Source organism: Molossus molossus, unplaced genomic scaffold (assembly GCF_014108415.1).
Source record: "Molossus molossus isolate mMolMol1 unplaced genomic scaffold, mMolMol1.p scaffold_m16_p_4, whole genome shotgun sequence".
NCBI lineage: Eukaryota > Metazoa > Chordata > Mammalia > Chiroptera > Molossidae > Molossus > Molossus molossus.
Genome location: NW_023425377.1, coordinates 74,169,457 through 74,187,128, shown reverse-complemented (window position 1 = coordinate 74,187,128; position 17,672 = coordinate 74,169,457). Strand labels below are relative to the sequence as shown.

Sequence of the window (17,672 nt, the reverse complement as noted above, 5' to 3'; positions counted from 1 at the left end):
ATGACAGCAAAGAGGATGTACAAAAAAACTCTGTAACCAAGATAAGTACTTTAATGCAATATTTTGAGAAAGCGCAATGAACAAAAAAATGTCCATGATGAACAAAATATCGAAATTTTAGGAAATTAGTGACAGTGCTGAGTTATAAGCGGCGCCTGAAGAAAAATCGGGAATATGGATTGTCTTTGAAAGGTTTCACAGTTAAGAATTAAGAAGCTGACAATCCTGGATGATTGAGGTTTATCCAGGGCCTTAGGGTGCCTTCCCCGACCCTACCCTCCAGATCCCCCACCTGCCTTTCTCATCCATATGAAAAGCATTAGGTGGGGTAGCATTGTGAATATCTCAGGACCAGGAAAGACTCCATCTGTGCCCTGGTGGCTCTCACAGCATAATGGAAACAATACACAGGTTGGCAAAGCGAGGCATTTGGACAGGTGAGGCAAACTGCCTGGTGGTCAGGAGAGGCAACTCAGAAGGCTGGTGGAGGACCTCTGGGAGATGGCACTAAGTTCTGGTCTTAGTGTCAAGCAGCTGCTGGGGTTGGTATCCCCCAAGAGGGGCATGCAGAAGGCTTCACTCTTTTGATATTTCATGTCTTAAGCTGAGGTGTCCTTGCTCATTGTACTATTCTTTAAGGCCTTTCCTGGGGTCCAAATATTTCATTACCTCCTTCAAGGAGCCCCACTGGAGGACACTGCAGGGGTGGGGTGTTCAGGCAGAGGGATGTGTATGCACCAAGGTCCACATCTTCAGCATGTAATTGCGGGGCACCTGCTTGCCTATAGCATTATCGCCTTGCACAATTGTAGGAGGAAGGCACTACCATCATTCTCATTGTACGGAGGAGGACACTGAGGCTGAATAAGTTGCCCAAACTCACACCACATAGAAATTTCAAGTGTTCTCAGATCGGCAAGGCAAGGAGGGAATGGATGAGAGAAGAGTGAGGGGACAAAAGATGAGGGCAGGGAGGAGACTGAGCAGATGTTTCAGGGCCTGGTGAGCCTAGGGAGGGCTTTTGGCTTTTGCTTTGAGATGTGCCCTGACTCATGTGTTCATAGACACCCTCTGGCTGCTGCCTGTTGGGGTCTGATGTGGGGCATGTGTCCAGGCCAGAGGTGATGGGGAACTGGACCAAGGTGGAGGCTATGTGGACAAAGGGCAGTGGTCAGACTGAAGATGTTTTAGAGGCAGAGCTGCCCATGTGGAAGGTGAGACATGGTGAAGGAGACTTAGAGGAATAAGACAAGCCAAAGACAAAGAGGTGAGAGGTAGGTGAGAACTCTGATAGAAGATAATGGAACAGCATGTGTCTGGAGTGAAAGTTGCCCAGATACCTGGAGGGCAAAGCCTCATAGGTCTAGTCACCAACACTCACCAGGCACCACCCCCACCACCCCCGCCCCCCGCCCCAAAAGAGTGGTGCCAACAGCCCGCATAACACTGTACTGAGCATCTGAAATCCTTTATTGGAAGATCACTGCTGTTTACCATATAGAAGACTCTACAGCTGATAAAGAGTAGAAACAGAGCCCACAGTAACTGGAGCAGGCCCCCTGACTGGAGATCCTTCCTCCTCTACTGTGGATCAACCTAACCACCTCTTCCCCTTTCTGGGACCCCAGGGCCTTTGGCATAATGCTGATGGGGGAGCTGCAGGCAGTGAAGCCCCTTGACTCAAAGCAAGACTGAATGAGTGCTGGGGGATAGGGGCATGGGGGCAGGTCTCCCAGGCTGTGGGGTGGGGGAAAGTGAAGGAAACCAGGAGCTAGGGCAATGGCATCTATTTTTGTTTTCTGAAAAGGGGCACATAGAAGCCTGTAAGCAGGCGGGCGGCAGCTGGGGCAGATCACGCACTGACATCCTTCTCATCTGGCTTGACAGTTTCCAGCAAGGGGTCCCCGGGGCCTGCCTCCTCTCCCTCCTTGGCCTCACTGGACTTGGAGTTGGGGACCCAGAGGCCTGAGTCGATGCAGCGCTGCATGTGATACTTCGCATCCTGTGGGGAGAAAGGTGGATAGGTAAGGCCAAGCTACCACCTCCAGGTGGCCCACCTGTCCCCAGCATGTCCTAAAGCCTGCTTACTGTTTATTCTAGATCGGAGTTGTCCAAAAGGACTGTTTCCAATGATGGAAACGATCATAATCTGTGCTGTCTGACACAGTGGCCACCAGCCACATGTGGTTACCCAGTAAGCCAAATGTGGCCAGTGCAGTGAGGAACGGAATTTTCTATTTTCCATAACTTTAATTCAAATTCAAACTGTAGGTCTGGCCCTGGCTGGGAGGTGCAGTTGGTTGGAGCATCGTCTCATACAAAAAAAGATTGTGGGTCTGATTCCCAGTCAGGGCACATACCTAGGCTGCAGGTTTGATCCCCAGTAGGGGTGCATACGAGAGGCACACAATTGATGTTTCTCTCTCATGATAATTCTCTCTCTCTCTTCCTCTTTCTAAAGTCAATAAACATCCCTTGGATGAGGATTTAAAAAAAAAAAAATCTTGTGGCCTTCGCCAATTTTGCTAAGTAGTTAGAGCATCGGCCTGTGGACCAAAGTCATGGGTTCGATTCTGGTCAAGGGCATGTACCTTGGTTGTGGTTGTTCCCAGCCCTGGCTGGGGTTGTGCAGAAGGCAACCAATTGATGTGTCTCTCTCACATCGCTTTTTCTCTCTCCCCCTCCCACTCAGTCTGAAAATAAATGGAAAAATATCCTCAGGTGAGGATTCAGGAAAAAAAAAAAATTTGTGTAGGTCTAGAAGGGTTAGCAAGCACTTTTATACAAGGCCAGATTAAACTGTTTTTGGCTTGCAGGTTGCAACTGATCCATCACTCTTCAACTCTGTGGTTGGTTGTAGCACAAAATCAGTCCTAGACAATGTGAGAATGAGCATGGCCTCTGCGTACCAAAGACAGGCAATGAACTTATAAGCCAGAGTTCGAAGACCCTTGGTCTAGATGCTCATTTCCCACAGAAGCTTCTAGAAACCCCAGAACAGATCCTCTGACTGGACCCGTTTTACAGATTAGGAAACCAGTATGGCCAACCAGTAAGCCAACTGGCAGGAATGGGGTCAAACCAAGCTCTATTAAGACTCATCTCCCAGCACTGCTATTGCTCCTAACAATGACAGCTGAGGTTTACCAGTATCCACTATGTGTCCAGCCCTTCTCATGCATTTGGCCAGTTAATATCAAGAGAGAATATGTGGCCTGGCCGGTGTGGCTCAGTGGCTGAGTGTTGACCCATGCACCAAGGGGTCGCCGGTTCAATTCCCGGTCAGGGAACATGCCTAGGTTGTGGGCCCAATCCCCAGTGGGGGCATGCAGGAGGCAGCCAATTGATATTCTCTCTCATCGATGCTTCTCGATCTCTCTCTCTCTCTCCCTCCCTCTCTCTCTAAAATCAATAAAGAAATTTTTAAAAAAAGAATCTGTGGTCTGATGGGATAACTGATACTGGGGAGGAACCCCCTCCTTGGGCCACCTTGAGTCTTTGGCAAGAGGGGGTCAGTGGGGTGTGCTGGCTATGCTTATAAACGGCCCACAGTGACAGTAACACTCAGTCTGGATGCTGGGCACACAGTAAGTGGTACGAAAGCCTGGCTGCCTCATGTGCCAGCCACACTGACCCAACCTCCCAGAAGCCCAGGTGATCCATTTACCAGCAAAATAGAGAGCTGGGCTGGAGGAGAACTGAGGGACGCACTGCTGGCTCCACCACTCAGCTTAGCTAGTGGGTGGGCCTGGGGCACTGTTACTTACAGTGGGATCCATCTTGCTAATGGCATCTTGGAGCATCTGTACATCCTTCACGTCAAAGCATTTCTGGAGTTCCTGTGGAGGCAGAGGGGCTAAGGTCAAGGCCTAGGTCCCTAGGACCTTGAGGGTCCTGCTGGCTACCTGCTTGCTGCCTGCCTGGGGCTGGGGCTCCGCACCTCAGGGAGAGACTCATAGACCTCCACGGGGTCCAGACCACCAGGGCCAAGCCGCTTCTTGCGTTCCTCCTCTTCATACTCCTTCATGGCCTTCTCAATGCGCAGCTTGGCGCGGCCCCGCACGCGTTCCTTGAAGGCCTCCAGCTCATCGTTGAAGCCTTCCATGTACTGGCGGTCAGCTGTCTGTGGGGAGTAGGAGACAAGAGGGGTTCACCAGACAGGACTGACGGATCCAGGATCCTCCTGCTGCCAGTCCTCAGAGACACCCTGGGGCTTGGGCCTCTTCTCTACTCCATCTAGTCTCCACCTCTAAGCTCAGATTTTACCACCTATACAAGCATACCTCAAAGGTATTGTGGTTCGGTTCCAGACCACCGCAAAAAAAAGTAAATATAGTAAAGCAAGTCACAAAGATACCTGGTTCCTCGGTGCATGTAAAAGTTTGTTTACAGCCCAGGTGGTGGACTGAGAGGTCCCAATTCAATTCCCAGTCAGGGCACATGCCTGGGTTGCAGGCTCCATTCCCAATAGGGGGAGTGCAGGAGGCAGCTGATCAATGTTTCTCACTCACATCTATGTTTCTATTTTTCTCTCCCTTCCTCACTCTCTCAAAATATCAATAAAAACATATTTTTAAAAGTTATGTTTACAATATACTGTAGTCTAAGTATGCAATAGCATTATGTCTAAAAAAGGGTACATACCTTAATTAAAAGATACTTTATTGCTAAAAAATGCTAACCATCATCTGAGCCTTCAATGAGTCGTAATCTTTTTGCTAGTCTTGCCCTAATAACATCAAAGATCACTGATCACAGATCACTGTAACAAATATAGTAATAATGAAAAAAGTCTGAAAAATTGAGAGAATTACTAAAATGTGACACAGAGACATGAAAAATGGTGGCAACAGACTTTGGCACAGGATTGTTAAAAACCTTCAATTTGGCTCGGCTGGTGTGGCTCAGTGGTTGAGCATCGACCCGTGCACCAAGAGGTTGCTGGTTCGATTCCCAGTCAGGGCACATGCCCAGGTTGTGGGCCAAATCCCCAGTGAGAGGCATGCAAGGGGCAGCCAATCGCTATTCTCTCTCATCGATGTTTCTATCTGTCTCTCCCTCTCCCTTCCTCTCTCTCTAAAATGAATAAAGAAAAAAAAATTAAAGAAGACCAAAACAAACAAACAAACAAACCCCCTTCAATTTATAGAAACATACAATACCTGCAAAGTTCAATAAAGTGAAATGCAATAAAACAAAGCGTGCCTGTATGCTAATGACCACCTGCCTGCACGCCCCTCTGAATCACAGACCCCAACAGCCACTTCCTTGATGTTCTCTTGTGGGAATTTTCATAGGCACCTCAAACTCACCACAGCCACACCTGAGCTCTGGATTATGGCCCCCTACCAACCAAATCTATCTTGCCCTCAATCTCCCCAGCTCACCATGGGGAGCTCTATTCTTCCAGGTGCTCAGAGTAAGAAACCTGGAGGTGTCCTTGACTGTGTCCCTCACCCTCTCTCAAAATCTGTCTGGAAGCCTACAAACTTCTCACCTTCTCCATGGTTCAGCATCTCTTGATGTATAAGGTCCTAAACATACAAGCCTGGGTCCCAGTGGACATTTGTTTGCCTTCCGCCATGAACTGGTTCCCTGAGGACCGCCCCCAACTTCGCCCCAGCTGCTCAGGGCTCCTACCTTGATCTTAGTGAAGAACTGTCGGAAGCAGGCACGGGGATCCACCTTCAGGCTCTTGGCCAGCTCCAGGATGAACTGCATGACTATGGTCTGATGCGCCACCTGCTCCATGAGTGCACATTTCTGCCAAGGGAGAACCGGCACAGTTGTCACCAAGTGGCGGCCTAAGGGTAGGGCCTTTCCCCAGCCCTGGGGCATGCTCCACTGACCTCCTCCACCTCTAAGTCAATGCACCAGATGACCAGGTAGTTGGCTGTCTCCTCACATACGAGGTGGGCGTTGTCTGACAGGTACTTCTGACTGTCATCCCAGCGGTGGAGCATGCCTACGACAAGGTATTGACAGGATGCTAGAAGGACCCAGAAGCAAAGAGCCAGCCCCATCACACGTACCCACCCCAGACCCCACTGGTAGTCCCCCACACCCAACTCACCAAAGTGCTTTATCTGTTTCTCGTACTTCTCCACAAAGGTCTTGTGTTTCTGCTCCCTCACCTCCTCCGACTCCTCCTCCACCTGCTCGGGCTTGGTATTGACCATGCTCTGTGGTGGGGCGAGAGGGGGAGTGGGCTGGGGTGAGGCCTTGGAGTGCCTCGAACATGGCCGGGTAGGCCGTGGCCGCAGCGCCCATCCCATCCACGGTGGAGGCGGTGATGGCGCCGTGAACATCAATGTGGCAGGAGCATGAGCGTGGCACGTGTGGCCTCGGACTAGGGCCTTCGGGCAGATCAGAAGGGACTGGTGGGGTGCTTCATCTGCTTGGCATCCCTGTTCCCCCTGCGCCCTCCCATCCATCCCTCCCTTGACTTGTGCAGTCCTCACCACCACCCCCACCTGCCAATGATCATGGAGCCCAACCAGGGGTATGAGTCCCCTTCTAGCCCCCCCACATACCTTGCTGAAGCCGTCTTTACTGAGTGTGTCCACATTCCACGGCATGCTCTTCTCCTTCTTGCGCATTTCCTCCAGCTTCTGTTCCCAGCTCCGCTCCTCCTTGCGCAGCTGCTGAGCCTCGGCCTGTAGCCGCTCCAGCTCTACCTTGCTGCCTTCATCCTCAGCTACCTCCAGCTCCTTCAGCTTCCGCTGGCACTCGGCCACCTTGCGCTTGCACTCTCTGCAGCTCCTGTCTAGCTCTTCCTTCTCCTTCTGGAACTGCTCCATGCGCTCTACCCGGGCCTGTGGGCAGGGATGGCCCATCACTCTGAGGAACAGCTTCTCCCTTGACCCTGGCCCCACCCCAGCCAAGGGCTTCCAGGATACACCTGAGATGGTCACAAGGAATGGTCTGCACCATCCTGTGTCCTAGATGTCCAGCTTCCACCCTCACCCCTACAGGTACCTATGAACACTTGAGTCAGGGCAGGTCCCTCCACTGCTCAAAATCCTTAATGGCTCCCACCTCGATCAGAATTAAAGCCGAAGTCCTCCCTATGGTCCACAAGGCCCTGCACACTCTGCCCTGTCACCTTCTCCAGCCACACAAGCTGCTTCAACTTTTCTTGAACCCACTTCATACCTCAGGGCCTTTGCATTGGCTAGTCCCTTGGCCTGGAATGCTCTGTCCCCGGATCACCTTACTCCCTTGCATCCTTACCATCGTGGCTCAAATGGTGCCTTATAGGTGAAGCCTCCCCTGACCACCTTACAGAACATCAGGCCCTCCTCTTTCTCTTGTCCTGCTTTATCGTCCTCCTCAGTACGTGTCATCTGCTAACATTTAGTGACAATTATTTAGCATGTTTTGGGCACTGTCCTTCTCCAAGGATATTGGCTCCACAGAGGTAAGGATAGATCTGTTTGCTGTCACACATACTGGCACATAGTAGGGGCTCAGGAAGTGCTTGCTGGAGGAATCAAAACACCCCTCACCAAGGTCTTAGGCTTCTTTTCTTTCTCAGAGTCTCTCTCACCAACACCATCCTCTCAATCCCCCTCTGCCTGAGTGTCCCGTAGGCATCTCCAACTCCATGTCCAAAACTGCACTCACCATTTTACCCCCCAAAACCCGGTCTCCTGCCATGTCCTCCCTCAATGAAGCCACCCCTACCCCACCTCCTGCCCCCAGCTGAGGCCTGCTCACTGCCTTGTCCTCCTGCTTTAGCACCAAGTCCTGATGGTTTTCACTATTATATGGTTCTCTAATTCACTCTAATGCAAGTCTTAAGCCTGGATCACTTCCAAGGTCCCTCTGTTGTCTCCAGAACAGCATGCCCTCTTGAGCCCCAGCCTGGTGCCCAGTAGCCTCCTGTCCCCCCACCCTGGATGTTGCACCCCAAATATCCACTTCTACTGTGCCCTAAGCTTAGTGATGGTACCTATTTCACCACCCCCTTTGCTCAGTCCCCCATCCAGACCCCTATCAGATCGCTCAGTCTTGTCTCCTCTCCAGCCCTGCTGGGCTCCATTATCATCTTCCTGGGCTCCCGGCAGTGCCTGTTCAGTCCAGAGCTGTTGACTAAATCCCAAGAGTTGTCAATGTCTTCAATTGCTGCTCTCCCAAATCCAGGCTCTGAAGCCAACAGAGGAGACTTTGAAACATATACATCTTACTACAGCTTTCCCCACTTTTCCCACTATCCCATCCTGGAGTGTCTGGGTTCAGATAGAACCCCTAACCTCTGCCCCAAGCTGTATCAAGGCCCTGTGTAGGGCTGGGTCCTGCCCTGCTCTCCCAAGTCTGGGCCCCAGGCAGATGCTGGCTTGTGATTCTTTGGATGCACCATTCTCTCCTGCCCCTTGGCCTCTGCACATGTTCCTTCCACCTGAAACTCTCTTCCCCTTACTCCATTTGCTTTGCCCAAGTCTCAGTTTCGACAGAGCCTTCCCCAAGCATCCCCCTAAGCATCACTGAGTCCCTCTGTGACCATCAGATACTGTGAGAAGATGCTGGAGGACAGCCTCGGGGCCCCAGAACCGGGGTCACATTCCAGTCACTGTGTACTGCCTGGGTGTCCCCAGGGCCAATCTCATAACCTGCTTCCTCATCTGTCAAATGCAGACAGCACCACCAACCTCATGCAATTGCACCAGGAGAAGCAAAGAAGATTATAAATTAAAGCAGACAATCCAGGGTCATGGACACCCAGCAAGCACTATCCCCACACTGGCTACTGTCATTACAGTTTGTCCAAGGAGACAATCGTCCTCTCTAGGGAACATTCTGGGGCTCAAGTGAGGAAATGTAATTCGAGTGTTTGGTTTGATTTCTGGTCTGGAGTAAGGAAGGGCTCATTAACTGGGAATGGTTGTTACTGCAGGCATCATAGCACCCAGCCCTGCCACTTACTAGTGACATATTCTTGGCCAAGTCCCTTTACCTCTCCCTGCCTTGGTTTCCCCCTCTGTGAAATGAGGCCTCACAGGGTTGCTGTGAGGACTAAATAAAAGAATCGATGGCAACTGCTTGCAACACAGCACTTAGTGTCTTACTATTATCATCACTGTCATGGCTACTGCCACCAAAATGGTCTGTGGTCTGCTAACTTGCTTTTGTGCCTTATTTGGGGCTCTATCTCTAGGTTCTAGCACAGGGCCAGGCACACAGTGGGTAAGAATCAAGAGACCTGGGTCCTTCTCTGATGCCCCATAGGACTGACACAGCCAGTCCTGAGCCTCACTTTTTTCTTCATGTGCATAGTGGTCGAGAAGGCCTTTGCCTCATGAAGAGATTAAAAAAAACAACAACAACCCAGCCATAGCCTCTGCAACCTCCCTTTCTCCACAAGGGCCTCTGTAACCCTGGAGCCTTCTTGCTGACTTGTGAGGGGCTCTCAGGTGGGCATCACAGCTTGCCTTTGGTGGCAGCAGAAACCTACCACCTTGCTGGTGTCTGCTGGGCAGCCACCAAACTCTTCCTGGTGTCCTCTGTGTGGCCACCAGGGAGGCTGAAGCTAAATAAAGGCCTCCCACAGCTGGCAACGGTAGCTGCCTGCCAGGCCTGGGCTTTACACCTCCACAGGGGGCTGGACTGGGCAGAAGCCAAGGCAGTGGGTGGGGCTGTCCTCTTGTCTTACAGAAAGAGAAACCAAGGCTCATGGAATCTTAATTTGGCACAACTCACTGGAAGGAGCCAAAGGAAACTAGTGGCAGCTGTCTGAGCAAAGGAGCTGAGGAGCTGGGACTGGGAAGACTCACCTTTCCCTTTCGGAAATCTTTGAAGTTTTGTTTTTATCATGAGAACAAATTACCTAAATGATAATGATGAAGATAGTGGCTAAAGTTTACAGACAGCTATTGCATGCCAGTTGCTGTCCCAAAAGCATTCCATACATTAAATAAATAAAGCAACTCTCACAACAACCCTACGGGGTCGGTACTATGAATATTTCCAGCTGGGGAAACTGAGTCACCAAGAGATCAAACAATTTGCTGAAGGTCATGCAGCAAGTCAGTGATTCAGGAGCCAGGATTTGAACCCAGGCTACCATTTTACTAATCCCACCTCTCCTCCCAGGGCCTGAGCCAAATTCTTTTCAGATCTAACCTCATTTCAATGGGCTGGAATTAGAACCCAAACCTACCCAGTGCTGGAGACACTGAGGCCCTACTACTCTCCACTACAACTTCAGTAGCAGGACAGGAAAAGGTTCTGTGCCAGCAGGAGGAGGGAGGAGGGCAGAGGGAGGAAGCCGCTATAGGATAGAGGGTTCCTCCCACCCAGCAGGACCAAACCTGTCTCCATAAAACAGTATAGATCAACCTCTTTATTAGACAGAAACGTGTGTTCCCAAGAATAATCTTTAGAGCTTTGTGGAAGTCTTAAATATTTCAAAATAAATGTTGCACACAACAAGAAATGAAAGTGCTAGAACTTTCTTCTTATGCTCTAGTGATTTGCCCAGAAGATACACAGCCAAAAGACTGCTGCTTTAAGGAATAGGTTGTAAATACCCAGATGTAGAGACTGATGACTTGGTGGGATGGGAAAGAGCCCTTCTAGGAGTTTTTGGATAAATGACTGGGAGTTGCCATATGGGAGGGTGGGATGGGGCATTCCTAACTGGAAGGTCCTGAGAGGTACACACCCTCAGTTTGAGAGTATAACAGGCACAGATACATGAGTGCAGCAGCTCTGATGTGGGGAAGCAGGAAGTTAGTCTTATGAGAGGTATTCTATTGGTCTGAGACTGCTGGACAGGGAGAGAGGTAGGGGGACTCTCAGACTTGGGATTCTGGGGTCTGAATTTGGAGGCAAATAAATAAAAGAAGAGGCAGAGAATTTGGAATCAGACTAGGAGAGGGTTCCTGGTGAGAGTAGAGACAATCTGGGTATCTGAGAGCAGCAGACCAAGCTAGAGTTAGAGGGAAGATGAGATGGGTTTGGATGAGGTGTTCCAATGCTGGAAGAGGTTCCTACAGGAAGCTGGTCTTGGATGTGGGTGGTGTCTGGGTCTGCAATACCAAGTAGTAGGAGGCTCTGGCTGGGAGGGAAGCCACCAAGGTAGGATTTCCTGGTGTCATGGGAAATGGGGTCTACAGTAGGTGAGATGAAAGTAGAGCAGCCAGAATTGGAGGCTGCATCAGGGTAGAGCTGATAATTCGGTGTGGAGGGGAACTGGGTTCCAAAACTCCAGTCTTAGACAGGCCTGAGGGCCCTAGTAGGGCACCAGTCTTCATGATAAGGAAGGAATCCTGGGTGTGGGTTGGCATCCCAGGGCAGGAACAGAAATCCCAGGGGAAGCCAGAGTTCCTTGTTCTGTTTAGAGGAGTGGGACCCCTGGATCTGAATGGAAATCACCTTCAAACCCAAGGAAGTATATCACATAATAGACTCAAAATATTAGGGAGTCTAGGAACTGAGGAGGGGCGAATGGGATATCCAAGATCAGAAATGGGTACCCGAATTGTATCAGGGTTCACACTCTGAGGCAGAGTTCTGGGTGTATGGTGAAGGTCCCAGACTGGACTTGGGGGCACCTCCAAAGCTTGTCTTGGAAGTCTAGTCTACGAGGAAGGTGCCCTAGGGGTCTCGGCAGTTCTGGGGTCACGAGTTGAGCCCCGGGAGATATTAAAAGTCCAGACTATGCGGTGGGAATCCCAGGTGTCAATGGCGGGTCCCTGGAGGTATAAGGGGTCAGAACTCTGGAGCGGAGTCCCGAGAGAGGGGGAAGGGGCTGGGCACGCGCGCCCTACCTGGTGCCGCCAGCGGAAGAGACTGGCCGTGTCGATGTTAGGGTGCGTCTCGTCTTCATCGTCAGACACCTCGATGTGGTCCCACACACTGTAGTCCACCATCTTGCTCTATGGCCCAGCCGCTCCGGCTCCGAAAGGGCAGCAGTGGTGGCGGCAGCGGCCGCGGCAGCGCTAGAGTCTCTGCCCGCGAAGCCCCACCCCTTCCGCTTCCGCCTGGGCGCGCACGTCCCGCCCGCCGGTGACGCCACATCCCTAGTAACTGCGGCGGCGGCGCTGGCGACCGCGTTGGTCTTAAAGGGACTTGAGCGCGTGTTCTGGCGTTCCGGAGCACCCCCGAGCCCCCGCCTCATCCGGCGCGGGATCCCCGCTAGGCACCTCCTGGGGGTACACCTGCCGGCGACCTAACCTCGCGCCCCACTCATCTCCCGCTGCCTCACAGTGGGAGTTAGCGGCAGCAGTAAGTGGGGGGCAGTTGGTGAGACTGAGGGAGAGGATTGTCCTCTTAGCCACGCCACAGTGACTGCCTGAACCTACTGCAGGGGCGGGGCCTCAGCGAGGAGACCCGTCCCCTGTCCTCTGTGAATCGGGGTGGGATGTGATCTGAGGGGACCTTCCCAAAATGAGGGGTGCAGGACCCTGCCCTAGCCGGGTCTAAGTGGAGGAGGGATACGACACTGCCGTTGAGTGGCCGCGACGTGGCCCTGCCTTGGGGACTGGTATTTTTCCGGCTCGGACCACAGCCTTTTTGTCCCGATCCTATGTTCTGCCACTCGTGAGCGGGGACTCGCCTACACACCCACTCTCGAATCACCCAGACCCCCCCCCCACGTGTCTCCGGAGCGGGTCCGCGGCGGCGTATCCCTGTGCGACCGCAGGGTGTCACTAATGTCTAGCCAGCGGCCAGGGCTTCTGGCCCCGCGTGGGGGGGGGGGGTGTTGCCGTGGGCCTCGTGGAGGTGCTGATGGGGGCTTTCCTCATCGTGGACCGCTCGTAGTCTCTCCCCTTTGGTGGGGGGCCCTCTTCCTCCGCCGGGCTCTAAGGACTCCGTTACTCTGAGCTTGGGCTAACCCAGACACACACTTTCGTAAATCCCAACCCACGCTTTGAAACCCGGATAAAAGGTTGTATTTGCAGCCTAGGGCCAGGATTATCTCAGATTAAAGGGCGCTCCGTGGGGGGCGGGTGGGATGGGAGGAGCTCCGGCCCCTCGGGTGAAAGGCGCCTCTTCCCAGACTCCCCCAGAAAGGGCGTTTGGAGAAAGGAAGCTGGAGAGAATGGAGTAAAAGTCTCCACATTGGGGGATTCCCCGGCCTGGGGAGGGGGTGGGACCATCTGAACCAAAGCTCCCGCCCCTCCGCCTCGAGCTCCATTCAAACTCACCAGTGAGCGGGCGGGTGCGGGAGTCCCCCTCCCTTTCCCCTCTCGCTCCAGCTGGGACAGTCCAGCATCTCAGAGGCCGTCACGGCCCGGGCACGCGCGCGCACGGACCCACATCTCAGCCGGTCTCGTAATCGCGCGCGCACACACACACACACACACACACACACACACACACACACCAGCAAACAAAGGGTCTGGACATCCCCGTTTCCCTCCCACCGCCCCATCCCCTGGCTGGAGAGGGCGGGGCATCCCCTCTCCAGCGCCCCCTGCAAGGTAAGCTTCCTGCTGCGAGCTGCGGTGGGGAGGGGTATCAGGCGCCCCAGAAGGAGGGGGTCAGGACGGTGAGGGCTTACCCCGTTCCACAAAAATGCCAGGGCCCCCAGTACACCCTTTGAGGGCTTCAGGCCTGCCTCTGGGCTGGGAGTGTGTGGGGAGGTCCCCTTATGCTGGGGATTCCCGGGTAGATGCGAGGGTCTCTCCCTGGCTTCGGAGACTGGAGCTGCCTGACTTCAGTTAAAGAGGATCCCAGGAGCCCCTGCTCCTAAAATTGGGGAGCGGGCTCCGGAAGCTCCCCAATCAGAGCCAAGCTTTTTCTAATCTGCCGACACAGCATCAGCGCTGTAGATAGAGACGGTGTTTTGCAGTTTCCTTTGGTCTCCCTGCCATAACGCACCCCTCTCCCCCCCACCCTTGTTTCTTGTACCTGTGAGGTGGGGTGGGTGGGAGGCTGGGAATGCTCCTCTGGGCTCTCCAGGTTTCCTTTGCTGTATCCCATAGCCACACACTCTTAGCTGCAGTAGGACCCAGCAAAAGCTTTGCCTTTCTGAGCCTCAGTTTCCCCATCTGTAAAATGGGTAATGACATATCAAGGCATCTGCTAGGTCATGCATGTGAGCCTGTTCTTGCTCCATAATTTTTATTTCTTAGCTCATTTCACCTCTATTTCCCAAGTGCCTACTATGTGCCAGGGCACTGTAGCCAGGCTGTGGGGGTGCAGCAACCAAGACAAGCCGGGTCCCTGCTCTACTGACTCTCAAGATGGGTAAGGGAGCAAGATCAGTGTGTAAACAGAAATACCCACAGTGATTTCATACTGTGAGGACTAAAATTCCACCAGGCTTAGAGAATGGCTGGGGTGGGGGTGGGGGATGCTGGTGCTGGAGATTAAATGAGAATTCTGATTTGTATCTGCTTTCCTTTTCCACTTCAGCTCCATGAGGGCAGGGCCAGGTCCAGATCAGTGTTCAATAAATGTCGGATGAATTAAAGAGAGAATTAGATTAAAACTAGCCCTGGCCCTGGCCAGTTTGCTCAGCGGTTGGAGCGTCAGCCCGCGGTCCAGAGAGACCCTGGTTCAGTTCCCGCTAAGGGCATTACCTCGGTTGCAGTTTGTCCCTGGCCCCAGTTGGGGTTGTGTGGGTGGCAGCCAGTCATGTGTCTCTCTCACATCGATGTTTCTCTCTCTTCTTCCCTCTCTCCCTCCCGCTCTATCTAAAGATAAATGCAAAAAAAATGCCCTTGGGTGAGGATTAAAAAAAAACAAAAAACTAGCCTTGGCCAGTTTGGCTCAGCTGTTAGAGCATGGGCCCACGGACCAGGGAGTCCCGGGTTCGGTTCCCGCTAAGGGCATGTACTTCGGTTGCAGTTTGTTCCCATCCCCATTTGGGGTCGTGTGGATGGTGACCAGTCGATTTGTCTCTCTCACATGGATGTTTCTCTCTCTCTCCCCCTCTCTCCCTCCCGCTCTATCTGAGGGGGGGGGGAAGTATTTCCATAGCACTTTAGATCAGGAAGAAGGCTTATCATGAACCAGTCCATCCATCCTCCCTTTTTTTTTTTAATCTTCACCCGAGGACATTTTTCTATTTTTGTTCAGATAGAGTGGGAGGGAGAGAGAGAGAAAGAAACATTAATGTGAAAGAGACACATCCAATGGCTGTTTCCCGCAGGACCCCAACCAGGGCTGGGGACAAACTGCAACCTAAGTATGTGCCTTTAGTGGGAACTGAACCCGGGTCTCTCTGGACTGCAGGCCAATGCTCTAACCACTGAGCAACCGGCCAGAGCCCATCCTCCGATTTTACAAATGAGGTGAGTGAGTCCCTAAGACCCAGAGAAGGGGCAGATATTGTCAAAGGTGATACAGGGAGTTGATGAAGTGTCAATATTCTCATAAAAGTGGGGATGGCTGAAGGAATGATTGTCAATAGCTGAGAAAGGAAGAGAATAGAGACCAGACTTGGGCACAGGGCCCTCCAGGAACCCATGATACCCAGCCAGCATCTACCTCTCTCTCTGTACTACACCAACAGCCCTGCATTCATCCATTCAACAATTATTCAGTGCCTACTCTATACCAGGTGCTGGGGACACAGCAGTGCACAGAACAAAACTCCCTGCCCCTGTGGAACTCACATGTAGTGGGGGAAACAGAAAAAAATGAGTATATAACAACAAATTGTGATTAGGACAGCTTGTGACAGGAAGGATAAATGAAAGGTTCCACATTAGATTGGCTATCCAGGAAGATCTCCTGGAGTTTAATTACTCTACACACACACACACACACACACACACATCCAAACAAGCGTACTTGTACTAACACCCTATACTGAGAAACTAAATAATGTGCCTGAGGCCACATAGCTAGTAAGTGGCTGAGCAAAGATCTGAACCCAAAATCAGGATTTCAAACCACTGTGAAAAGCTGCTTCCTCTTGCATCCACATGCACGTACCTCCGCCCTAGACTCTCAAAACATACACTCATCACAGTCACACATACACCCATCCTCATGCCTACATAGACTGATGTGGTGTCACCTTGTCACATACACTCCTGCAGGTATTCTCTGGTCTCAACTACACAAACTCAGACTCACATAAAATTCCACATATCCAGTTGCACATGCAGCACTGTGTACAAAGTCCTCTTTTTTTTTTTTTAATTTATCCTCACCTGAGGACATTTTTGCATTTATCTTGAGATAGAGCGGAGGGAGAGAGGGAGGAAGAGAGAGAGTCATCGACATGAGAGAGACACATCTAGTGGTTGAGTGGTTGCCACCCACACAACCCCAACCTGGGCCAGGGACAAACTGCAACCGAGGTACATGCCCTTAGCAGGAACTGAACCCGGGCCCCTCTGGTCCACGGGCCGATGCTCCAACCATTGAGCCCAACCGGCCAGTGCTGTGTACAAAGTCTTATACATGCGCGCGTGCGCGTGTGTGTGTACACACACACACACACACACACACACACACACACAGACGCTCCTGGCCTCTAAGTTTTTCCCAGCCCTGCTTCGGCACCAAGCATGGAGATTCTCAGGCCTGGATGCTCAGGGCCAAGGTTTGGACAGGCCTTTATCCTCACTTCCTTCCCTCTTGTTTGGCTACCCATCCTCATATCCTTCTGAGAGAGGGTGGGGGAATGTCAGGATGGGTGAAGCCAGCTCTCCTCTGCCAGGCCAGGCCAGGGGCTCCCAGACTGGACTACTGTTGACTGGCGCTGACAAGTCAGGGGGGTAAAATGCCCCTCAGTCTGAGCCTGGTGCCATCTGCCCAGAGCGGCCTGCTCTGCCATCTGGACCCCCACACCCCCAGATGGCCTGCTGCCCAGGGGAAGGGAAAGCAGGCTTAGAGGCGGATGCCCTGCCTCCTGTGTCCAACTTTCTGCCAGGACTGATTTCTGAAAATGCACAGGTGTCAGGACAGGGATGGCCTGCGTTTTCCTCACTTCTCTACCCTGGCCTGTGGGACTCCTCTGGCTGTCCACTCCTCCATTCCTTCCTTCATTGCACAAGTGCTTGAACACCTACCATGGGCTGTTTCAGGTACTGGGGATATAGCCAGGACTGGGTACACAATTGCAGAGCCCAGGGAAAGATGAAAATGCAGGGCCTCTGTTTAAAATTATGAAGAACTTCAAGACAATATTAGCAGCGCATTAAATCTTCTAAGCGTAGGGCCCTGTGGGACTGCACAGTTTACATGTCCATGAACTGGTCCTTGATACAGCTATAACAAGACAGAAAAATCCCCTGCCCTCGTGAAATTAAGGGGTTGAGGAGAGCAGAAACATAAAGATATGTCAGGGGTGATGAGAGCTAAGAAGAAAAATAAAGCTGAGTGAGAGGCAAAGAATGATAGGGTTGGGGGAAGCATTTTGTCAGGGAAGGATCTGGAAGGAGATGACTTTGAGCAGAGACCAAAAAAGATGAGGGAGTCAACCAGATTCATTCATTCATTCATTCATTCAACAGCTATTTGTTCAGCACCTATTATATGTTAGCATTGTCCTAGCAGGGAACGAAACAAACCAACACTTTACCTCATATCCTAATCAAAAGACAGGCAAAAGCTAATAAAAAAAATAGGAGGTAAAGTCTATGTCTCGTTAGAATGCTGTAAGTATAAAACAAACAAAATAAAAGCAGAGTCAGGGAGATTGGTGGGGGAGAGAGCACAGGATATCTGAGGCTGGTTTTCTGGATGGCGGGAACAGCAAGTGCAAA

General features: G+C 51.9%; 1 protein-coding gene across 1 annotated transcript; it reads right to left on the bottom strand.

Annotated features, from left to right (window-relative positions):
* Positions 1-1,452: 1,452 nt before the first annotated feature.
* On the bottom strand, positions 1,453-11,961 carry CDC37 (cell division cycle 37, HSP90 cochaperone). The gene is made up of 8 exons (XM_036240076.1): positions 11,772-11,961; positions 6,534-6,815; positions 6,074-6,182; positions 5,850-5,965; positions 5,641-5,763; positions 3,941-4,123; positions 3,768-3,839; positions 1,453-2,002 (listed from the first exon to the last, which is right to left on the bottom strand). The coding sequence occupies exons 1-8, from the start codon at positions 11,871-11,873 to the stop codon at positions 1,853-1,855; spliced, it is 1,137 nt and encodes a 378-aa protein (XP_036095969.1). The 5' UTR covers positions 11,874-11,961; the 3' UTR covers positions 1,453-1,852.
* Between the last annotated feature and the right edge of the window lie 5,711 nt (positions 11,962-17,672).